This window comes from Pristiophorus japonicus, chromosome 6, assembly GCF_044704955.1.
Source record: "Pristiophorus japonicus isolate sPriJap1 chromosome 6, sPriJap1.hap1, whole genome shotgun sequence".
Taxonomy (NCBI): domain Eukaryota; kingdom Metazoa; phylum Chordata; class Chondrichthyes; family Pristiophoridae; genus Pristiophorus; species Pristiophorus japonicus.
Window position 1 is genome coordinate 247316552 of NC_091982.1, and position 25071 is coordinate 247341622.

Genomic DNA, 25071 nt, shown 5'->3' on the forward strand with positions numbered 1-25071 from the left:
CGGAGTGTGTGTGTTAGTGTTTTGGTTTCCACATGCTGTGGTTTTTACTGTTTTGAAGTGGGTTTTCAGGTTTTCCGCATGCTAAAGTTAAGTAGGTTACACAAACATGTTTGGCTGAATGACCTTGCAGCAGTTAAAGCTGCTAAACATTTAGACTGATTGTATAATAGGAAATTAAACTTGAAGGTAAAATAAACACTTAAACCATGAAGAGGGTGCAGCGGGGCTTTACGTGAATGATACTAGGGACTTCAATTATATGGAAAGATTGGAGAAGCTGGGATTGTTCTCAGAGCAGAGAAGATTTGATAGAGGTGTTCAAAATGATGAGGGATTTTATTAGAGTAGATAAGAAGAAATTGTTTCCAGGGACAGGAGGGTCAGTAACCAGAGGAGAGATGTGAATTTGTTTTAGTACAGCGAGTTATGATCTGGAATACACTACCAGAAAGGGCGATGGAAGCAGATTCAATTGTAACTTTCAAGAGTTGGATAAATACTTGAAAAGGAAAATATTTCAGGGCTCTGGGGAAAGAGCAGGGGTTTGGGAGTAATTGGATACTTTCAAAAGAGCCTGCACAAGCACGATGGGCCGAATGGCCTCCTTCTCAGTGTTCCCTGTAATTTTTTGGGATGCATGACCCATTCGCAATTTCGCGCACGTACGAAATTTAGCACTGAAAAAGTCGGTCCCAGGCTGGGCAGGACCGGCAGAGTTGTGCAGCCGCACAGCTTAGAGGGAATCTGGTTCTTTCTGTGCTGTTATTGAGAGCTCTCCAACAGATCAGTGGATTAATGCACGATGTAATGTGGCGCTAGCCTGTTCGGACTGGAAGGATCCTGGTTTTTCATTCCTGATGCCATACTGACTTAGCTGATGGCCAGTTGACATGGCTGTGTGGCCGAGGCTTTAGTGTCCAGGGTGGGGAGGGGAGAGAGAGTGAAACAATAATCAGCCAGGGTTTCTGCTGGAAGCAGGCTAATCGAGTAAAGGCACGATCATGCTTGACTAAAACAGGCTGTACCACCACCAATGGTTGAGTGGTCCACTGGCACTCTCTCCAGGCTGGCACGTGAAGGGTCGCTATTTGAGCGAGGTCTTGTAAGGCAGCTGCCATCCTGTAGAGCCACGCCATGCAGTGGATCAGCACCTTCAGAAGAGGGAGGGACCGGTGGAGAAGAGAAATGCCGAATATCTGCTTTTGTGCTTGAATGGTTTGGAAAGTGGGTGAAGGGAGACAGCCAAAGAGAGAGAAGCATCAGAAGAACTAATATTGATTTAATAAAATACTACAGATGGTGGAAATCTGGAATGCAAACACAAAATGCTGGAGACGTTCAGCAGCTCAGGCAGCATCTGTGGAGACTGAGACCTGTAACTTTAACCATACCTTTCTCTCTCCACAGATGCTGCCTGACCTGAATGTTTTCAGCATTTTCTCTAAGTTAATTGCCTATTTTTGCCTCTTCTGTACAATCATTGTGCAGCACCATTTGGCCCTTTGTGCCAGTGCTAGCTCTTCAGTTGCCCCTATCTAATCTGTTCTCATTCCTTGTTCTTTCCCCATTTCCTTTTTTAAAAAAAATATATATATTTTCTAATACTTACCCATTTTAAAATGAGATTCTGCCTCAATCGACACTTGTAGTAAAGCATTCTGTTTTTCAATAGCACTTTGTGAAAACCGTTCTCTTTTCCCCTTGAGTCTATGCCTCCTTTGCGACTGATTCACCAACCAGTGGAAACAATCTTCCACTATTTACCCCCTCAAATTTTTCATCATTTTCAAAACTCCTCTTTTCAATCCTCCCTAAAGTCCTATCTGTGAGCCATAATTTTTGAAAGCCTCCATAATTGTAATCTCTCATTCTTGGTATCATTTTGAGTGAATCGTTTTGTTGAAGCTCTTTATAAATCTGTTGCTCTTGTGGTTTTGTATATGATGTGAGGGAAATGCATTTTTTGGAGAAATGTATACATTACTGAAAAAATTGAGTCCTTAAGCCTCAATAAATAAATCATTGCCCAATTTTCTCCCCCCCCCCCCCCTTCTGGTGTGCACACGAGTGCCAGTAGCCCCCTAGTACCCCTCAAGTGCCTGCCATTGCGTGCAAATCTAGATATTGAGTGCCAGCAAACTGTTTGACAGTGTGGGGATGGGAAGAGCGAATCAGAGCCTAGTCTCAACCTGTTGTCATCCAATCTCCACACACATCAGCAGGGATCGCTTCATAATAATCTGGAGCGGGGGAATGAAACACTTTCCATAATAGGCACCTTGTTGGTGTCTGCATCAAGCACCCAGTCACCAAATGGAACCACATTGCTGACTCAGTCTAATGTCTAAAGATTCTATAGATTCAGCTAATATTTCTGAATTTGTCATTTCTACAATTTTGAACTCTGCTTTATTACAACCTAGTCTTGCGTTTTCGAAATGGCCATTCTTCTTTGGGCGTCCTGATAGCATTCGATTGGGAGTTGAGCCAAAACCTCGCCTCGCCTGCATCTGTGCATATGCGTGATTCCGCAGCTCTGGCTTTTCCCACCCTGTAATCCATGGGCCAAAGCTGAGTTGTGGCGACCTGGCTGACAGAGTTCGACAGCACTGAGGATGCCCTTCGACCCGTTACACCTGTACACGGTCTCTGAACGAACTGTCCACTAGTCTCACTGCCTTTTCCCACACCCTTTTCAATTATTATTCAAATATTTATCCACTTCCCTTTTAACACAAATGGATTCTGCTTCCCCAGCTGCTTCTAGTAGGGAATTCCATATTCTGACAATCTTATGTATTACATTTTTTTTCAAGTAATCCTTTCGCAAGTAGTGAGAAGCGAGACTTCAAAGTGCGTTGAGGGTTGCTGTGGGAGCGGCTGACTCGGGAAACCGTGCTGCACGCTCGGCATGCAATTGCACATGATGACTTTGCTTTCACAGGCCTGCTACAGCACTGATCAACTCCAAGCCTGCATGGAGCCTGCGATAAGGTGCTGAATAAGGCACAAAATGGTTTCTTTACCTTATCTCACCGGGTCCTAAAGTTAAAAATGTTTTTATTCCACTATGTCGATCAGAGTGAACTCTGCAGTGTTAGCATGCAGCAATGCCCATCCTGAATCTTATCAGTATATTACAGGTACTGCTGCAGAGAAAACCTTTGGTTTTTACACCTCTGCAGTCTCTTGGGTGGGGATGGGATTCCATTGTGGTGACCTGTTCTCCTAATACATGGTGCCCTTGCCAAAGGCTTTCTCTGTGCCACTTGGATTTAAAGGCACTTTTACGTTTGGCACATATTCAGTTTGGATTGTGTCAGCACCCTGAGCTGATGCTTCAAAAACTGGCAGAATCTTCGACCCACCAAAATACGGGTGTACGACTTTTGTGATGTTAGCATGCGGGCACGTTGAGCAGGCACATTGCCTCCCTGCCATTGGCACTGAAGTAGCACCAGAGGTAAAACCGCTTTCAGAACTGAACACTTGTTAGCAAAGCCAATTCCAATATGTTTCAGTTCGCGAACATAAGAACATAAGAATTAGGAACAGGAGTAGGCCATCTAGCCCCTCGAGCCTGCTCTGCTATTCAATAAGATCATGGCTGATCTGGTCGTGGACTCAGCTCCACTTACCCGCCCTCTCCCTGTAACCCTTAATTCCCTTATTGCTTAAAAATCTATCTATCTTTGACTTGAAAACATTCAATGAGCCAGCCTCAACTGCTTCCTTGGGCAGAGAATTCCACAGATTTACAACCCTCTGGGAGAAGAAATTCTTTCTCAATTCGGTTTTAAATTGGCTCCTCCGTATTTTGAGGCTGTGCCCCCTAGTTCTAGTCTCCCCCACCAATGGAAACAACCTCTCTGCCTCTATCTTGTCTATCCCTTTCATGATTTTAAATGTTTCTATAAGATCACCCCTCATCCTTCTGAACTCCAAGGAGTAAAGACCCAGTCTACTCAATCTATCATCATAAGGTAACCCCCTCATTTCTCGAATCAGCCTAGTGAATCGTCTCTGTACCCCTTCCAAAGCTAGTATATCCTTCCTTAAGTAAGGTGACCAAAACTGCACGTAGTACTCCAGGTGCGGCCTTACAAATAACTTATACAGTTGCAGCAACACCTCCCTGCTTTTGTACTCAATCCCTTTCGCAATGAAGGCCAACATTCCATTTGCCTTCCTGATTACCTGCTGCACCTGCAAACTAACCTTTTGGGATCTGAAAACGCCCGATCTCGTCTGATTTCGGAAGCTAAGCAGAGTCAGGCCTGGTTAGTACTTGGATGGGAGACTGCCTGGGAATACCAGGTGCAGTAGGCTCTAAAAGCGTTTCATGCACAAGTGCACAAGGACCCCCAGGTCCCTCTGCACCACAGCATGTTGTAATTTCTCCCCATTCAAATAATATTCCCTTTTACTGTTTTTTTTTTCCCCAAGGTGGATGACCTCACACTTTCTGACATTGTATTCCATCTGCCAAACCTTAGCCCATTCGCTTAACCTATCCAAATCTCCTTGCAGCCTCTCTGAGTCCTCTACACAACCCGCTTTCCCACTAATCTTAGTGTCATCTGCAAATTTTGTTGCACTACACTCTGTCCCCTCCTCTAGGTCATCTATGTATATTGTAAACAGTTGTGGTCCCAGCACTGATCCCTGTGGCACACCACTAACCACTGATTTCCAACCGGAAAAGGATCCATTTATCCCGACTCTCTGCTTTCTGTTCGCCAGCCAATTCTCTATCCATGCTAATACATTTCCTCTGACTCCGCGTACCTTTATCTTCTGCAGTAACCTTTTGTGTGGCATCTTATCAAATGCCTTTTGGAAATCTAAATACACCACATCCATCGGTACACCTCTATCCACCATGCTCGTTATATCCTCAAAGAATTCCAGTAAGTTAGTTAAACATGATTTCCCTTTCATGAATCCATGCTGCGTCTGCTTGATTGCACTATTCCTATCCAGATGTCCCGCTATTTCTTCCTTAATGATAGTTTCAAGCATTTTCCCCACTACAGATGTTAAACTAACCGGCCTATAGTTACCTGCCTTTTGCCTGCCCCTTTTTTAAACATAGGGGTTACATTAGCTGCTCTCCAATCTGCTGGTACCTCCCCAGAGTCCAGAGAATTTTGGTAGATTATAACACATGCATCTGCTATAACTTCCGCCATCTCTTTTAATACCCTGGGATGCATTTCATCAGGACCAGGGGACTTGTCTACCTTCAGTTCCATTAGTCTGTCCAGCACTACCTCCCTAGTGATAGTGATCATCTCAAGGTCCTCCCTTCCCACATTCCTATGACCAGCAATTTTTGGCATGGTTTTTGTGTCTTCCACTGTGAAGACGGAAGCAAAATAATTGTTTAAGGTCTCAGCCATTTCCACATTTCCTATTATTAAATCCCCCTTTTCATCTTCTAAGGGACCAACATTTACTTTAGTCACTCTTTTCCGTTTTATATATCTGTAAAAGCTTTTACTATCTGTTTTTATGTTTTGTGCATGTTTACCTTCGTAATCTATCTTCCCTTTCTTTATTGCTTTTTTAGTCATTCTTTGCTGTTGCTTAAAATCTTCCCAATCCTCTAGTTTCCCACTAACCTTGGCCACCTTATACGCATTGGTCTTTGATTTGATACTTTCCTTTATTTCCTTGGTTATCCACGGCTGGTTATCTCTTCTCTTGCCGCCCTTCTTTTTCACTGGAATATATTTTTGTTGCACATTATGAAAGAGCTCCTTAAAAGTCCTCCACTGTTCCTCAATTGTGCCACTGTGACTGAGTGTGACTGAGCCATAAGTGATCTGTTAATCTGTTGACTGTTTTGTAATGCTTTTATATATGTTGGTGATTTGTACCTCACAGTTATCCATTGTTCTCCTTTAGATGTCTGTGAATAGTCCTTTGTGTTTCTCATCTGTGTGTTTTCTTTCTGTGCTTTGTGTATTCTAATCCTCTCTCTCTCGTTGGTCTGTCACTCCCCCTTCCTTGCTGACGTCTCATTTTTCCTCATCTCATCATGTGCTCATTGGCTGCACTAGGAATAGGTAAGAGCCATTTGCCACCTTGTACGAATTAACCAGTGATTTGACCTGTTCTGAGCTTTGTCTTGGTCATGTTGGAAGTTGTAAAATTGAAATATATTTGAAGCTTTTTACTAGGGTTGGGGAGGAGGGGTTCGCATTGAATTCAGACCAGTATGTTGAATTTATCTTGAAGATTTAATTGATGCAATTAAGGGGAAGCTAGATAAGCACATGCGGCAGAAAGGAATAGAAGGATATGCTGGTAGGGTGAGATGAAAGGTGGGAGGCGGAGACTCGCGTGGAGCATGGATCTGTTGGGCTAAATGGCCTGTTCTATGCTGTAGATTTGATGTAATTTGCACCAACTCCGAGACAAGGAAATCAAACTTAATTGATTACAAAGCACCAAAAGATTCCTGCCTCTGACTGTTTCAGCTTCCTGGAGCCCGGCCATTACTTAAAAAAAAAGAAAGCTGCATTTATGTTGCAGACTGTGTGTTGGGAGAATGAGCTAAATGTGCTGCCCCTGCACTTGTGTTCGAGTAAAGCCGTCGATCTCCAGCTCCCAGAGCGAATCCCAATATGCAGCGTACGTGCAAACAGGCTGTGACTACTCGCCCATCGTGCATGCATGGAATGCCCGTGTCATATCACCGGCACTTGCTGGCAGCGTGGCTCAACTGCAGGGATTGTACTGCTGCCAGTACAGGGTGCTTATTGGGCCCAGGAAAACCAGCAGTGTTTAGGGAACCCAGCAAAGGCAATAGGGGTGGGGGGTTGGGGTGGTCTTCTAACAGGTGGTACTGAAACAAAATCCACTGAGTTTAGCCTGGTTGTTGTCGTAGGCCACCCTGACCTGAGAACACCACCTCAGGTCGGTGCTATAAATAGAGCTGGAGCGCCGGGCCCTGGAACACCGTGAGCCGCCCCAACCTGTGTGAGAACGCCACCATAGGTCGGGGCTATAAATAGAGCTGGAGTGCCGGGCCCTGGAACATCGTGAGCCACCCCAACCTGTGTGAGAACGCCACCATAGGTCGGGGCTATAAATAGAGCTGGAGTGCCGGGCCCTGGAACATCGTGGCGGAGGTGTGGCGAATGAGGGTACGGGGCCCAGAGGAGCCGAGAACCCAGGGGCAGCACTGACCTGCCCAAACGGCGATATGTGTGCACACTAGGTCTATGCAACAGAGCAGGTCTCCAGTCGTCCTGCAGAAAGTGAGTGGGCAAATGCATGGCAGATGCAGTATAATGTGGATAAATGTGAGGTTATCCACTTTGGTGGCAAAAACAGGAAGACAATATTATCTGAATGGTGACAGATTAGGAAAAGGGGAGGTGCAACGAGACCTGGGTGTCATGGTACATCAGTCATTAAAGGTTGGCATGCAGGTACAGCAGGTGGTGAAGAAGGCAAATGGCATGCTGGCCTTCATGGCTAGAGGATTTGAGTATAGGAGCAGGGAAGTCTTACTGCAGTTGTACAGAGCCTTGGTGAGGCCACACCTAGAATATTGTGTTCAGTTTTGGTCTCCTAATCTAAGGAAGGACGTTCTTGCTATTGAGGGAGTACTGCGAAGGTTCACCAGATTGATTCCCGGGATGGCAGGACTGACATATGAGGACAGACTGGATTATCTGGGCTTGTATCCACTGGAGTTTAGAAGAATGAGAGGGGATCTCATAGAAAGATATAAAATTCTGACAGGATTGGACAGGTTAGAGGCAGGAAGAATGTTCCCGTTGCTGGGGAGTTCCAGAACCAGGGGTCACAGTCTAAGAATAAAGGGTAAGCCATTTAGGACCGCGATGAGGAGAAACTTCTTCACTCAGAGTGGTTAACCTGTGGAATTCTCTACCGCAGGTAGTTGTTGAGGCCAGTTCGTTAGATATATTCAAAAGAGAGTTAGATATGGCCATTACGGCCAAAGGGGTATGGAGAGAAAGCAGAAAAGGGGTACTGAGGTTGAATGATCAGCCATGATCTTATTGAATGATGGTGCAGGCTTGAAGAGTCGAATGGCCTGCTCCTGCACCTCATACCTATGTTTCTATGGTTAACCCTTGCCACTGGATAAAGACCTAGCTCTGTCACGCTCGTTTGGTAGTTGATGTGCAACGGTCACCACACGTTAAAAAAAATTCACGCACAGGCATCTTCCAACCCCTCAACTGGAGTTCAGGACTGGAACATCGGGTCCTTCATCGAAACATCTGTAAACTCTCATAGAAGCAATTCATCCTCGTTCGAGGGACTGCCTATGATGATGGTTGTTGTCGGCTGCATAAGGACAATATAAACTCAACGGAAAGTTTGCAAGGATACTCTTGTTGGTTCTCGTGCCTTGTACACCCGCACTTCACTGGTCTGAGCTGGAGTGGTAATTCATTGCCATGATTGATCTTACCCCCACCCCGGGTTGGAGGAAAGCAAAGAAAGCTAGGGTTCCTGCTCCTGAATACTATCCTATCCAGTGACTTAGTGTCCTCCCTCCTGTACCAGACGTGTGTATCGTAAGGATCAATTGCAGGGCAGGGCACTGATTTTTTTTTTTTAGGTCCAGTGTTGCCATTTTGAGGGACCCTTGTTAATAGAGCAGGTTCAGTATTAGTGCACTGAGATTCATATCTGCCTGTTGCTGCACGCTAGAAAGGAGTGAGTCTCGCCCTCAGAGGACACTTCATCCATCCACTGCTGTTTGTAAACTGTTACCTTGCCAATAGCTGTGTTTTCCTGGTCTCTCTCAGGTCTGGCTGTCCAGTTTTCATCTGGCGTTCCAGATCCATAGAACTGCATGGTTTGATGATTTAAGTAAAACTGCAAGAATATTGTTTTTAACTTCAGTTCTTGTGTATTGCATGACCGTGTTTTTACAAAAATGTACTCTTCACATTTGAGTAATGAATTTGTTTGCAGCTAAACTGACATTGCAATGGTGCTGTTTGTGTTGCATGGACTCCAGAACCTCTTTGGTGACCAGTCTAAAACTAATTTCACTGCCCCGCTCTCATGGTGTCATCCTCCATTTCCTACCTTTCCCTTCAAAGATGCACTCAGCTCTACAACTAATCCCTGTGGAAAAGAATCCCATTTAATGCAGTTGGGTTTGCTTATCTTCGCTGTTTTGTTCCAGAATTGACCGCACTTCCCACGTGGAGTGCCGCAAGGTTCTGTGCTGGGGCCCCAGCTGTTTACATTGTACATTAATGATTTAGACGAGGGGATTAAATGCAGTATCTCCAAATTTGCGGATGATACTAAGTTGGGTGGCAGTGTGAGCTGCGAGGAGGATGCTATTAGGCTGCAGAGTGACTTGGTTAGGTGAGTGGGCAAATGCATGGCAGATGAAGTATAATGTGGATAAATGTGAGGTTATCCACTTTGGTGGTAAAAACAGAGAGACAGACTATTATCTGAATGGTGACAGATTAGGAAAAGGGAAGGTGCAACGAGACCTGGGTGTCATGGTACATCAGTCATTGAAGGTTGGCATGCAGGTACAGCAGGCGGTTAAGAAAGCAAATGGCATGTTGGCCTTCATAGCGAGGGGATTTGAATACAGGGGCAGGGAGGTGTTGCTACAGTTGTACAGGGCCTTGGTGAGGCCACACCTGGAGTATTGTGTACAGTTTTGGTCTCCTAACTTGAGGAAGGACATTCTTGCTATTGAGGGAGTGCAGCGAAGGTTCACCAGACTGATTCCCGGGATGGCGGGACTGACCTATCAAGAAAGATTGGATCAATTGGGATTGTATTCACTGGAGTTCAGAAGAATGAGAGGGGACCTCATAGAAACGTTTAAAATTCTGACGGGTTTAGACAGGTTAGATGCAGAAAGAATGTTCCCAATGTTGGGGAAGTCCAGAACCAGGGGTCACAGTCTGAGGATAAGGGGTAAGCCATTTAGGACCGAGATGAGGAGAAACTTCTTCACCCAGAGAGTGGTGAACCTGTGGAATTCTCTACCACAGAAAGTAGTTGAGGCCAATTCACTAAATATATTCAAAAGGGAGTTAGATGAAGTCCTTACTACTCGGGGGATCAAGGGTTATGGCGAGAAAGCAGGAAGGGGGTACTGAAGTTTCATGTTCAGCCATGAACTCATTGAATGGCGGTGCAGGCTAGAAGGGCTGAATGGCCTGCTCCTGCACCTATTTTCTATGTTTCTATGTTTCTATGTAGATCTTAACATAAGAAATAGGAGCAGAAGTAGGCCATACGGCCCCTCGAGCCTGCTCTGCCATTTAATACGATCATGGCTGATCCGATCATGGGGTCAGGTCCACTTCCTTGCCCGCTCCCCATAACCCCTTATTCCCTTATTGGTTAAGAAACTGTCTCTCTGTCTTAAATTTATTCAATGACCCAGCTTCTGCAACTCTCTGAGGCAGCGAATTCCACAGAAATTCCTCCTCGTCTCAGTTTTAAATGGGTGGTCCCTTGTTCTAAGATTATGCCCCCTGGTTAAAGGGGTAAAGCACTCTTAAAGGTGCTTTTGCATTGATGCAGGAGCCACAGTCAAGCAGACATGCAAAACCACCCCTTTTTAACTTACGAGGGCCACTAGTAGTGATTGTGGGACCCATTGGAGGCTAACTGGGAAAGAAGGGAATATCTTTTGCTTGTGATCCCATAAGTCAGATACTGGCTCCAGTTGGAGGTGTGGTGTTTGTCTCCTTTTTATTTTGGATTCTGGTGGGAAATAACAGCACATCATCTATGTCGAATTAGATAGATATAGCACTCCAGGGCTGCCATTTTGAAGGCGGGTAGGTTGAGAGAGCTGTTGTCGTACACCTACCATCTGCCCGTTTCTAGGTGCTGTATAGTACAGAGGTAGGTAGGATAAGGTAGATATCTTCACTTAGAAAAAATTAAGGAGTAAATGTGGTGGAGTATCTGACTCTACCACAAGAATATGGCATTGCTAGCTGGCAGCCTCTATTAGTAGAAACTGAGAATTGCAACACGTTATGGAAAGGAGTTGAATCCTGTGTTGAAACGTAAGTGGAGATGGACAGATTTTTGAGCAATAAGGGAATAAAGGGTAATGAGGAGAAGGCAGGGAAGTGGAACTGAATCCATGATCAGATCAGCCAAGATCTTATTAAATGGCGGAGCAGGCTTGAGGGGTCAAATGGCCTACTCCTGCTCCTATTTCTTGTGTTCTTGTGTAAATATTGAATAAATGTAGAATTGTCGCTTGGATTTCACTGAAATATGATGGTGACTGTATCAAATCTTTGTCCCATGTCCACGTATGGGCTGTGTCTGCAGACAGTACTGAGAGTTATATAATTAGGGTGAGGTACTGGCTACAACTCTGCCACTTTAGGTCGGAGTAATTTGAGGTTGATTGATTACGGACATCGCAGAAGAAACTTATATTAAGTACAATATTTCCTATAGCTTATTGCAGTGCAAAAGCTGAGAGACAACACTGGGGTCCTAAAGTTTCTCGTCTCAATGGAATTAACTGTAAGCCAGGATTTAAATGAAGACTTGTCTGCAGTGACTTGATCGGTTGCATTTCTTTTGTTTTTAGACGGAACGCAGTGGATGCCTTCCGCGTCAATGTCATCCATGCAAGGCAGCAAGTGCGGTCTCCTGTGACCAACATCGCACGCACCAGCTTCTTCCACGTTAAGCGTTCCAATATCTGGCTGGCTGCCGTCACCAAGCAGAATGTCAACGCAGCCATGGTCTTTGAGTTCCTGTACAAAATGTGTGATGTCATGACATCGTACTTTGGAAAGATCAGCGAGGAAAACATCAAGAACAACTTTGTCCTTATCTATGAGCTACTGGACGGTAAGTTCCAGCTGCAGGGGTGGAAGGCATGAGTGCAGGATGTGGTAGCAAGCTGCGGGCGGCATGAGTGTGGGCAGGGGTGGCAGCACAATCAATTGCATGGTTTGTTATATTTTCCAGCTGTCTTTTGGATATTAATGATTTTACACGGATTGTGAAATCACAATATTCAAAAGTGCTGCAAGCATGCCACTGAGATACTCACCAGTCTGTGCCGTGGGGTTGCATGAACCTCAGTGGATCTGTTAGTAAAGGGAATGTGCAGTGGAGTCGGTCCCAGGGTCAACTCTTGGCCTTTGCTGAGTTGGCAGTCGGTGTGTCAATACCAGGTCGAGACACGAAGGTTGCACAGCCCACTGCTTCTCACTGAACTCACACCCGAAGAGTGACCCTGTGGCCAGGATACTGGTGGCAGTAATACGGAAGCTAACTGAAATCAATCTGGTTCAAGGGGAAACTCATTTTCCTCTTTATTTTTTTTAAAAAGGAGTTTGGCTTTGGTTACTGTATTGGAATGACGTGTTCTATTCCTAAGTCTATAAATTCTTATGTTCCTGCTCTTCATACTTAAGATCGCTGAGGATTATAGTTGAAAGAGGTTTTTTTTGCACAGAAATCCTGGATTTTGGCTATCCACAGAATTCTGAGACTGGAGCACTGAAAACGTTCATTACCCAGCAAGGAATCAAAAGTCAGGTAAGCAGCACCGAGCCAGTTTGAAGATAACTCCTCCAATCTTCAAAGCTATTGGCACAGAGTTAATTGTCATTTTGGCTAGAATGACAATGCTGTAATTTGCAACTAATTAAAGGATGACTATATTTCAACCCAAGAGTTAATTATAAATCAGCTTTCAGGGAAAACAGTGCATCCCCACCCAATCCAAAAGGACATCGCTTTAATCCTACTAAGCCTGTTGGATCCCACTGGGATTGAGGAAGAATTTAAGGGAATGTTTTTAGCTTGAGTTTTCTTCCCATCTCTCCAGAAGAACTCTTGCTGGGCTGCCGCTCTGTGACATAGACCACCCTCACCCAAGTCGCTGTTCATCACTTGTAACACCAGGTGTGAGGCTATTTGACTGTGAGGGCATCACACCTGATCCTGGCCCTGTGTTCATTTGGCATCTCTCACTTTTCAGTGGGAGTCACTGTCTGTATAGCAGGATCCCTGGATAATTCAATCCCCATCCCACCCCAGTGCTAGTATGTTACAGCCACTCGAGCAGCTTATTTGGATATAACTCTTTCCTTATTTAAAAAAAAATGCAGTGTTTTTCTTTTACGCTGAGTGAGAAATGAAAATGGCTTCTGTTGACAACGGGTGTTGTGCTGAAATTCATTCTTTACACAGTCCCCACTTCCTGATGAATCATGGTCCTCTGCAGAGCGTCCCGTGATTGTATTCCCAGCAGTAAAGTAGTGTAATAACAGCCTTCCAGGAAACCTGAGGCAGGGCTGGGTGCCAGTACTGCTGATAACAGTTCCTGTTGGAGAGGCTGGCTGGTGCAGATGGGATTATTTGTTGCTGGTGGACCTGAGCAGGTGGTGCAGGATGCGTCCTGTGCTTGCTGCCTCGTGCTAGCGCAAAGAAGTGTGCCGCCTGACTCAGCAGGAAGTCGCTCAGTATAATGTGGAGAGCTTGGAGATGTATTTTTTTTTTCTGCAGCCAACATTTTTGCATCCACCCCAATTTATTGCTTAATGTTGGTTTGAACTTCCCTCCCTCGCCACTTCACCTTTTGAGGGGGTGGGGGGTGGAAATCATCCAGGCTTCCTGCTATGCAATCAGTGAGTTCTGCTGAACAGTGAGCACAGAGGCCGGATGAAGAGGGGACTAGGATCGGGTGTGATGCCCTCAGGATCCAATAGCCTCATCCCCCCCCCCCCCCCCCCCCCGCAACAAAAAAGAACACCATATACCAATTTTATATACTAAGTTTATATGCTTCAATTATTCTTTAATTAGAGAGGAATGTGCTCGATTGAAAGCAGGATGTGTTAGTTGAGGATTATTTATATACAAGAACTGAAGAATTAGGAGCAGGAGTGGGCCATACAGTTCTTGAACCCTTCTCCGTCATTCAATAAGTTCACAGCTGATCTTCAACCTCAAGTCCACTTTCCCGCCCGACCGCCATATCCCTGGATTCCCCTAGATTCCAAAAATCTATCCATCATCCATCTCAGCCTTGAATATACTGAACAATTCTGCATCCGCAAGCCTTTGAGGTATAGAATTCCAAAGATTCGCAACCCTCTCATCTCAGTCTTAAATACCCGACCCTTTATCCTGAGACTGACCCCGAGTTCTCGACTCTCCAGCTAGGTGAAACAAGCTCTCAGCATCTAGCCTGTCAATCCCCCTCGGAATCTTGTATGTTTCAATGAGATAATATCTAGGTTACAAGATTCCACTGAAATTAGTGTTTTCTTTAGGTGTAAGAGGCTGGGTGGGGGCTTTGGAGAGGAAGCAACCTTTCACTGACCATTTGTGTGTCGACATTGAATCCACCTGCGTGTCTGTGGGCTTATTGATGATTGAACCCCTTCGGCAGCCATCTTCCAAGTTCAGGCTTTTGATTGGCTGAAAAAATTCATCTTTATAGATCGTTTTCTGCCAATTAAGAACAAAAGATTTGTTTTTAAACTTGTTCCACTTAAGTGCGGATGGGAGAATCGTGGATAATGGAACAGGGCAAATGCATTCTGTAAATGCTTTTTTTTTCAGGGGGACACCAAGTTGAAAAATGGTGTGGTTGGAATGGAAAAATCAAACAAAGGGGACAGTAGTCTGAGGGGAATTGGCAATTTTAGGTTTAAAATAGTTATTTTCTTAAAGTAGATTGGGTTTACATAAGAATTAGGAACAGGAGTAGGCCATCTAGCCCCTCAAGCCTGCTCCGCCATTCAAAAAGATCATGGCTGATCTGGCCGTGGACTCAGCTCCACTTACCCGCCCGTTCCCCGTAACCCTTAATTCCCTGATTGGTTAAAAATCTATCTATCTGTGATTTGAATACATTCAATGAGCTAGCCTCAACTGCTTCCTTGGGCAGAGAATTCCACAGATTCACAACCCTCTGGGAGAAGAAATTCCTTCTCAACTCGGTTTTAAATAGGCTCCCCCGTATTTTGAGGCTGTGTCCCCTAGTTCTAGTCTCCCCGACCAGTGGAAACAACCTCTCTGCCTCTATCTTGTCTATCCCTTTCATTATTTTAAATGTTTCTATAAGATCACCCCTCATCCTTCTGAACTCCAACGAGTAAAGACCCAGTCTACTCAATCTATCATCATAAGGTAACCCCCTCATCTCCGGAATCAGCCTAGTGAATCGTCTCTGTACCCCCTCCAAGGCTAGTATATCCTTCCTTAAGTAAGGTGACCAAAACTGCACGCAGTACTCCAGGCGCGGCCTCACCAATACCCTGTACAGTTGCAGCAGGACCTCCCTGCTTTTGTACTCCATCCCTCTCGCAATGAAGGCCAACATTCCATTCACCTTCCTGATTACCTGCTGCACCTGCAAACTAACTTTTTGGGATCCCACTCCTGACATTCAGTGTTTTAAATTGCAAACTCATTTGTTTGAGGTGGGCACCGGAGGGACTGGAGTGCATCATCACACCCGGCAACCAAATTTTAATTTGATTTTACGTTTTAAAGTTTAATTTGATTTAATTGCTGGTGCTTTTAGTGTCCCCCTTCCCTTTTATAGGGGGCACTGGGGAAAAATTGTGATTTTAGTGCCCAAAAAAAAACCAAAAAAAGAAAAACAAAAAAAAAGGGGCCTTGTAAATGTCTGCTGTGTCATCCAGGGCGGGTGGCATGGTTTAATGTCTTTTTTGTTCACAGATAAACTCAAAAAGAGTTTCATGCACAAGGACCCCCAGGTCCCTCTGCACCGCAGCATTTTGTAATTTCTCCCCATTCAAATAATATTCCCTTTTACTGTTTTTTTTTTACCCAAGGTGGTTGACCTCACATTTCCCGACATTGTATTCCATCTGCCAAACCTTAGTCCATTCGCTTAACCTATCTAAATCTCTTTGCAGCCTCTCTGTGTCCTCTACACAACCTGCTTTCCCACTAATCTTTGTGTCATCTGCAAATTTTGTTACACTACACTCTGTCCCCTCTTCCAGGTCATCTATGTATATTGTAAACAGTTGTGGTCCCAGCACCGATCCCTGTGGCACAGCATTAACCACCGATTTCCAACCCGAAAAGGACCCATTTATCCCGACTCTCTGCTTTCTGTTAGCCAGCCAGTTCTCGATCCATGCTAATACATTTCCACTGACTCCGCGTACCTTTATCTTCTGCAGTAACCTTTTGTGTGGCACCTTATCGAATGCCTTTTAGAAATCTAAATACACCACATCCATCGGTACACCTCTATCCACCGTGCTTGTTATATCCTCAAAGAATTCCAGTAAATTAGTTAAACATGATTTCCCCTTCATGAATCCATGTTGCGTCTGCTTGATTGCACTATTCCTATCTAGATGTCTTGCTATTTCTTCCTTAATGATAGCTTCAAGCATTTTCCCCACTACAGATGTTAAACTAACCGGCCTATAGTTACCTGCCTTTTGTCTGCCCCCTTTTTTAAACAGAGGCGTTACATTAGCTGCTTTCCAATCCGCTGGTACCTCCCCAGAGTCCAGAGAATTTTGGTCGATTATAACGAATGCATCTGCTATAGCTTCTGCCATCTCTTTTAATACCCTGGGATGCATTTCATCAGGACCAGGGGACTTGTGCACCTAGAGTCCCATTAGCCTGTCCAGCACTACCCCCCTAGTGATGGTGATTATCTCAAGGTTCTCCCTTCCCACATTCCTGTGACCAGCAATTTTTGGCATGGTTTTTGTGTCTTCCACTGTGAAGACCGAAGCAAAATAATTGTTTAAGGTCTCGGCCATTTCCACATTTCCCATTATTAAATCCCCCTTCTCATCTTCTAAGGGACCAACATTTATTTAGTCCATTTTATATATTGATAAAAACTTTTACTATCTGTTTTTATGTTTTGCGCAAGTTTACTTTCGTAATCTATCTTTCTTTCCTTTATTGCTTTCTTCGTCATTCTTTGCTGTCGTTTAAAATTTTCCCAGTCTTCTAGTTTCCCACTAACCTTGGCCACCTTATTATACGCATTGGTTTTTAATTTGATACTCTCCTTTATTTCCTTGGTTATCCATGGCTGGTTATCCCTTCTCTTACCGCCCTTTTTCACTGGAATATATTTTTGTTGAGCACTATGAAAGAGCTCCTTAAAAGTCCTCCACTGTTCCTCAATTGTGCCACCGTTTAGTCTGTGTTCCCAGTCTACTTTAGCTAACTCTGCCCTTATCCCACTGTAGTCCCCTTTGTTTAAGCATAGTATGCTTGTTTGAGACACTACTTCCTCACCCTCAATCTGTATTACAAATTCAACCATACTGTGATCACTCATTCCGAGAGGATCTTTTACTGGGAGATCATTTATTATTCCTGACTCATTACACAGGACCAGATCTAAGATAGCTTGCTCCCTTGTAGGTTCTGTCACATACTCTTCTTAAAAAAAAACAATCCCGTATGCATTCTATGAATTCCTCCTCCAGGCTACTCCGTGCAATTTGATTTGACCAATCGATATGTAGCTTAAAGTCCCCCATGATTACTGCTGTTACTTTTTCACATGCCTCCATTATTTCCTTGATTATTGTCCACCCCACCGTGAAGTTATTATTTGGGGGCCTATAAACTACGCCCACCAGTGACTTTTTCCCCTTACTATCTCTAAGCTCCACCCACAATGATTCAACATTTTGTTAATTAGAGCCAATATCATCTCACAACTGCCCTGATATCATCCTTTATTAACAGAGCTACCCCACCTCCTTTCCCTTCTTGTCTATCCTTCCGAATTGTCAGATACCCCTGTATATTTAATTCCCAGTCTTGGCCACCCTGCAACCACATTTCTGTAATGGCCACCAAATCATACCCATTTGTAATGATTTGTGCCGTCAACTCATTTACTTTATTTAGAATGCTGCGTGCGTTTAGGTAGAGTGTTTTAATACTAGTTTTTAAACCATGATTTTTAGTTTTGACCCCTCCTGCAGCCCCTTTATATTCATACATATTGTCCCTTCCTATCACCTTGTGGTTTACACTTATCCCAGTGCTACTCTGCTCTGTTGCCTCCTGCCTTTTGCATTCTTTCTTGGGGTCCTGTTCATCTGAGCTCTCACCCACTCCAACTAGCTCAGAGTCCTCTCCAGGGTTCCGAATACTCCTCGCATTGAGGCATCGAGCTTTCAGGCTTGCCTTTTTATTGCACTTTGACCCTTTAGAATTTTGCTGTACAGTGGCCCTTTTTGTTTTTTGCCTTGGGTTTCTCTGCCCTCCACTTTTACTCATCTCCTTTCTGTCTTTTGCTTCTGTCCCCATTTTGTTTCCCTCTGCATTGGTTCCCATCCCCCTGCCATATTAGTTTAACTCCTCCCCAACAGCACTAGCAAACACTCCCCCTAGGACATTGGTTCCGGTCCTACCTAGGTGCAGACTGTCCGGTTTGTACTGGTCCCACTTCCCCCAGAACTGGTTCCAATGCCCCAGGAATTTGAATCCCTCCCTGCTGCAGCACTGCTCAAGCCACGTATTTATCTGCGCTATCCTGCGATTCCTACTCTGACTAGCACGTGGCACTGGCAATCCCGAACTTACTACTTTTGAGGTCCTACTTTTTAATTTAGCTCCTAGCTCCTTAAATTCGTCTCGTAGGAACTCATCCCGGTTTATGTGAAGTTATAAAACCATTCCTTATATTTGCTTAGCTTTATTTCTGTGGTGGTATCTTTGGGGCCAGTGGTGCCTGAGGTGAAAATAAACAAAACTGCTCAGCCCATAAGGCAGGAATTTTCCTGATAGTCTGAATTTTGGGGAGAGTGTCTGACTTTACTGCAATGCCAGAATGGGTGTTATAGTAGACACTGCTCTGGAAACGACAATTCAGTGAGCGAGTGGTCAGTCTATGGAACAGGCTTCCGAGGGAGATGGTGTAAGCAGTTAGTACTGAGTCATTCAAATGCAAATCATAGAGATTTCATTCAGAAAATAAGAGTTTGGGATGCATCATATCTGTAATTTGAGGCATGAGGTGTGGCAAGTGTAGCGTGCTTGGGAGGGAAATGGCCATTATTTGTCAACAACAGGATTAAGAAGTTTGCACATGACACTAAAATCGTCGGTGTGGTTGATAATGAAGAAGAAAGCTGTAGACTGCAGGAAGATATCAATAAACCGGTCAGGTGGACAGAACAGTGGCAAATGGAATTCAATCCAGATAAGTGTGAGTTAATGCATTTGGGGAGGTCTAACCAGGCAAGGGAATATACATTAAATGGTACGACACTGAAAAGTGTAGAGGAACTAAGAGACCTTGGAGTGCAGGTCCACCGATCCCTGAAGATATCAGGCCAGGTAGATAAGGTGGTTAAGAAGGCATATGGAATACTTGCCTTTCTTAGTCGAGGCATGGAATATAAGAGCAAAGGATGTTATGTTTGAACTGTATAAAACACTGATTAGGCCGCAGCTAGAGTACTGTGTGCAGTTCTGGTCACCACATTACAGGAAGGATGTGATTGCATTGGAAAGGGTGCAGAGGAGATTTACAAGAATGTTGCCTGGACTGGAGAATTTTGGCTATGAGGCAAGATTGGAGATGCTGGGTCTGTTTTCTTTGGAACAAAGGAGGCTGAGGGGAGACCTGATTGAGGTGTATAAAGTTATGAGGGGCCTGGATGGAGTGGGTAGGAAGGACCTGTTTCCCTTGGCAGATGGGTCAACAACCAGGAGGCATAGATTTAAAGTAATTGGGGGAAGGTTTAGAGGAGATATGAGGGGTAATCTCTTCACCACCTAGAGGGGTGGAACCCACTGCCTGAAAGAGTGGTAGAGGCTGAAACCCTCATCACATTTATTAAAAAAAAAATACAAAAGCAAAATACTGCGGATGCTGGAATCTGGAATAAAAACAGAAAATGTTGGAAATTTCAGCGGGTCAGGCAGCATCTGTGGAGAGGAAACAGAGTTAACGTTTCGGGTCGACAACCCTTCGTCAGAACTGGAGAGTGTTGGAAAGAACAGATTCTTAACAAGCACTGAAAGGGTGAGGGGAAGAAAAAACAAAAGAGAGAAGGTCTGTGATAGGGTGGAAGGCAGGAGAGATTAGAGAGACAAACTGGATGATGGACCGAATTGAAATGGTAATGCCAGGAGTTAGTAAAACATTAGCCAATATAGGGTGTGAATGGCGGAATAATGACCAGCTGCCATTAGAGAGCAGGAGAAAAAAAAGAAATGGGGTGGGGGGCCATGCAGGCAAAGATTGGCAGCGGTTGCGCTCTGAAATTGTTGAACTCGATGTTGAGCCCAGAAGGCTGTAAAGTGCAGAAACGAAAGATGAGGTGCTGTTACTCGAGCTTGTGTTCTTTCCGAACGCACACCAGTTCTGACGAAGGGTCGTCGACCCGAAACGCTAACTCCGCTTTCTCTCCACAGATGCTGCCTGACACGCTGAGATTTCCAGCAATTTCTGTTTTTATTACATTTAAAAGATACTTGAATGTGCACTTGAAGTGCTGTGACCTACAGGGCTACGGATCAAGAGCTGGAAAGCGTCATCGAGGGGGCCGACAAGAGGCCCAATGTCAGAGGAGGCCCAGCAGGGAGTCGTGAGGCGGAGCGGGACATCGAGTAAGCCTACAGGAGGCCCAGCAGGAAGTCTGAAGGCAAAGCGGAACATCGAGGAAGCCTACAGGAGGCCCAGCAGGAAGTCGGGAGGCAGAGCGGGACATCGAGGAAGCCTACAGGAGGCCCAGCAGGAAGTCGGGAGGCGGAGCGGGACATCGAGGAAGCCTACAGGAGGCCCAGCAGGGAGTCTGGAGGTGGAGCGGGACGTTGGGGAGGCCTACAAGAGGCCTAACATCGGAGAGGAGGCCCAGCAGGAAGTCAGGAGGCGGAGCGGGACATTGAGGCCGACAGGAGGCCTAATGTCGGAGAGGAGGCCCAGCAGGGAGTCGGGAGGCGGAGCGGGACGTCGAGGAGGCCTACAAGAGGCCCATCAGTCGGGGAGCAGCGTCGGGAGTTCGAGCGTCGTCTGAGAGGCCAGCTGGTGCAGCTGCAGCAGGAAGGCAAAAAAGTAGAAAGAAATCGAAAGGTGACGTCACAACCAAAGGTGTAAGTGATTGGCTGGTGATTGGTAAGTAGTTTTTCTTTTTCTTTTCGATATCAGTAAGTAACCTTTAGCATTGTTGTGCCAATTTAAGTTTATCTAAGGGTTAAGTCATAGGAGAGCTCGGACACGTGTTATGCTCCTCCTGTACTATGCGGGAAGTCGGGGACACTTCCGATGTCCCTGACGACTACGTGTGCGGGAAGTGTATCCGCCTGCAGCTCCTGATGGACCACATTGCGGCACTGGAGCTGCAGGTGGATTCACTCTGGAGCATGCACGATGCTGAGAATGATGTGAATAGCACGTTTAGCTAGTTGGTCTTACCGCAGGTAAAGGGTACCTAGCCAGATAGGGAATGGGTGACCAACAGGAAGAGCAGTGGAAGGAAGGTAGTGCAGGGGTCCCCCTGCGGTCATCCCCCTGCAAAACATATATACCGCTTTGGGTACTGTTGAGGGGGATGACTCATCAGGGGAGGGCAGCAGCAGCCAAGTTCATGGCATCGTGAGTGGCTCTGCTGCAAAGGAGGGCAGGATGAAGAGTGGGAGAGCTAAAGTGATAGGGGATTCAATTGTAAGGGGTATAGAAGACGTTTCTGCGGCCGCAACCGAGACTCCAGGATGTTATGTTGCCTCACTCGTGCAAGGGTCAAGGATGTCTCGGAGCGGGTGCAGGGCATTCTGAAAAGGGAGGGTGAACAGCCAGTTGTTGTGGTACATATAAGTACCAACGACATAGGTAAAAAAACAGGATGAGGTCTTATAAGACGAATTTAGGGAGCTAGGAGCTAAATTTAAAAAGTAGGACCTCAAAAGTAGTAATCTCAGGATTGCTACCAGTGCCACGTGCTAGTCAGAGTAGGAATCGCAGGATAGCTCAGATGCATACGTGGCTTGAGGAGTGGTGCAGAAGGGAGGGATTCAAATTCTTGGGACATTGGAACCAGTTCTGGGGAAGTGGGACCAGTACAAACCGGATGGTCTGCACCTGGGCAGGACTGGAACCAATGTTCTAGGGGGAGTGTTTGCTAGTGCTGTTGGGGAGGAGTTAAACTAATATGGCAGGGGGATGGGAACCTATGCAGGGAAACAGAGGGAAGTAGAATGGGGGCAGAAGCGAAAGAAGAAAAGTAAAAGTAGAGGGCAGAGAAACCGAAGGCAAAAAGGGCCACATTACAGCAAAATTCTAAAGGGGCAAAGTGTGTTAGAAAGACAACCCTGAAGGCTCTGTGCCTCAATGCGAGGAGTATTCGGAATAAGGTGGACGAATTAACTGCGCGTATAACAGTTAACGGGTATGATGTAATTGGAATCACGGAGACTTGACTCCAGGCTGACCAAGGCTCGGAACTCAACATCCAGGGGTATTCAACACTTGGGCAGGATAGACAGAAAGGAAAAGGAGGCGGGGTGGCATTGTTGGTTAAAGAGGAAATTAATGCAATAGTAAGAACGGACATTAGCTTGGATGATGTGGAATCGGTATGGGTGGAGCTACGAAATACCAAGGGACAGAAAACGCTAGTGGGAATTGTGTACAGACCACCAAACAGTAATAGTAAGGTTGGGGACAGCATCTAACAAGAAATTAGGGATGCATGCAATAAAGGTACATCAGTTATCATGGGTGACTTTAATCTACATATAGATTGGGCTAACCAAACTAGTAGCAATGCGATGGAGGAGGATTTCCTGGAGTGTATTAGGAATGGTTTTCTAGACCAATATGTCGAGGAACCAACTCGGGAGCTGGCCTCCTAGACTGGTGATGTGTAATGAGAAAGGACTAATTAGCAATGTTGTTGTGTGAGGCCCCTTGGGGAAACATAGAAAATAGGTGCACGGAGTAGGCCATTCGGCCCTTCGAGCCTGCACCGCCATTCAATGAGTTTATGGCTGAACATGCAACTTCAGTACCCTATTCCTGCTTTCTCACCATACCCCTTGATCCCCCGAGTAGTAAGGACTTCATCTAACTCCCTTTTGAATATATTTAGTGAATTGGCCTCAACAACTTTCTGTGGTAGAGAATTCCACAGGTTCACCACTCTCTGGGTGAAGAAGTTTCTCCTCATCTCGGTCCTAAATGGCTTACCCCTTATCCTTAGACTGTGAACCCTGGTTCTGGACTTCCCCAATATTGGGAACATTCTTACTGCATCCAACCTGTCTAAACCCGTCAGAATTTTAAACGTTTCTATGAGATCACCTCTCATTCTTCTGAACTCCAGTGAATACAAGCCCAGTTGATCCAGCCTTTCTTGATATGTCAGTCCTGCCATCCCGGGAATCAGTCTGGTGAACCTTCGCTGCACTCAATAGCAAGAATGTCCTTCCTCAAGTTAGGAGACCAAAACTGTACACAATACTCCAGGTGTGGCCTCACCAATGCCCTGTACAACTGTAGCAACACCTCCCTGCCCCTGTACTCAAATCCTCTCGCTATGAAAGCTAACATGCTATTTGCTTTCTTAACTGCCTGCTGTACCTGCATGCCAACCTTCAATGGCTGATGTACCATGACACCCAGGTCTCGTTGCACCTCCCCTTTTCCTAATCTGTCACCATTCAGATAATAGTCTGTGTCTCTGTTTTTACCACCAAAGTGGATAACCTCACATTTATCCACATTCTACTTCATCTGCCATGCATTTGCCCACTCACCTAACCTATCCAAGTCACTCTGCAGCCTCAGCATCCTCCTCGCAGCTCACACTGCCACCCAACTTAGTGTCATCTGCAAATTTGGAGATACTACATTTAATCCCCTCGTCTAAATCATTAATGTACAATGTAAACCGCTGGGGCCCCAGCACAGAACCTTGCGGTACCCCACTAGTCACTGCCTGCCATTCTGAAAAGTACCCATTTACTCCTACTCTTTGCTTCCTGTCTGACAACCAGTTCTCAATCCATGTCAGCACACTACCCCCAATCCCATGTGCTTTAACTTTACACATTAATCTCTTGTGTGGGACCTTGTCGAAAGCCTTCTGAAAGTCCAAATACACCACATCAACTGGTTCTCCTTTGTCTGCTCTACTGGCAACATCCTCAAAAAATTCCAGAAGATTTGTCAGGCATGATTTCCCTTTCACAAATCCATGCTGTCTTGGACCTATCATGTCACCTCTTTCCAAATGTGCTGCTATGCCATCCTCAATAAATGATTCCATCATTTTACCCACTACCGATGTCAGGCTGACCGGTCTATAATTCCCTGTTTTCTCTCTCCCTCCCTTTTTTAAAAAGTGGGGTTACATTGGCTACCCTCCACTCCATAGGAACTGATCCAGAGACTATGGAATGTTGGAAAATGACTGTCAATGCATCTGCTATTTCCAAGACCACCTCCTTAAGTACTCTGGGATGCAGACCCTGGGGATTTATCGGCCTTCAATCCCATCAATTTCCTCAACATAATTGCCCGACTAATAAGGATTTCCCTCAGTTCCTCCTTCTTACTAGACCCTCTGATCCCTTTTATATCCGGAAGGTTGTTTGTGTCCCCCTCAGTGAATACCGAACCAAAGTACTTGTTCAATTGGAAGAGTGACCATAACCTGGTAGAATTCTTTATTAAGATGGAGAGTGACAGTTAATTCAGAAACTAGAGTCCTGAACTTGGGGAAAGGTAACTTCGATGGTATGAGACGTGAATTGGCTAGAATAGACTGGCAAGTGATACTTAAAGGGTTGACGGTGGATAGGCAATGGCAAACATTTAAAGATCACATGGATGAACTTCAACAATTGTACATCCCTGTCTGGAGTAAAAATAAAACGGGGAAGGTGGCTCAACTGTGGCTAACAAGGGAAATTAAGGATAGTGTTAAATCCAAGGAAGAGGTATATAAATTGGCCAGAAAAAGCAACAAAGCTGAGGACTGAGAAATTTACAATTCAGCAGAGGAGGACAAAGGGTTTAATTAAGAAGGGGAAAATAGAGTACGAGAAGAAGCTTGCTGGGAA

General features: G+C 45.2%; 1 protein-coding gene and 1 pseudogene across 5 annotated transcripts in view; both read left to right on the top strand.

Annotated features, from left to right (window-relative positions):
• LOC139266024 (AP-2 complex subunit mu) overlaps positions 1–25071 on the top strand; it is a 63976-nt gene that overhangs the window by 17310 nt on the left and 21595 nt on the right. For all 5 annotated transcript variants that reach the window (XM_070883790.1, XM_070883793.1, XM_070883795.1 and 2 more), the window contains exons 3-4: positions 11597–11862; positions 12476–12558. In XM_070883790.1, coding sequence (XP_070739891.1) covers positions 11597–11862; positions 12476–12558 — 349 coding nt within the window. The remainder of the gene's footprint in view (positions 1–11596; positions 11863–12475; positions 12559–25071) is intronic.
• Positions 4209–4329, top strand: LOC139266402 (5S ribosomal RNA; annotated as a pseudogene).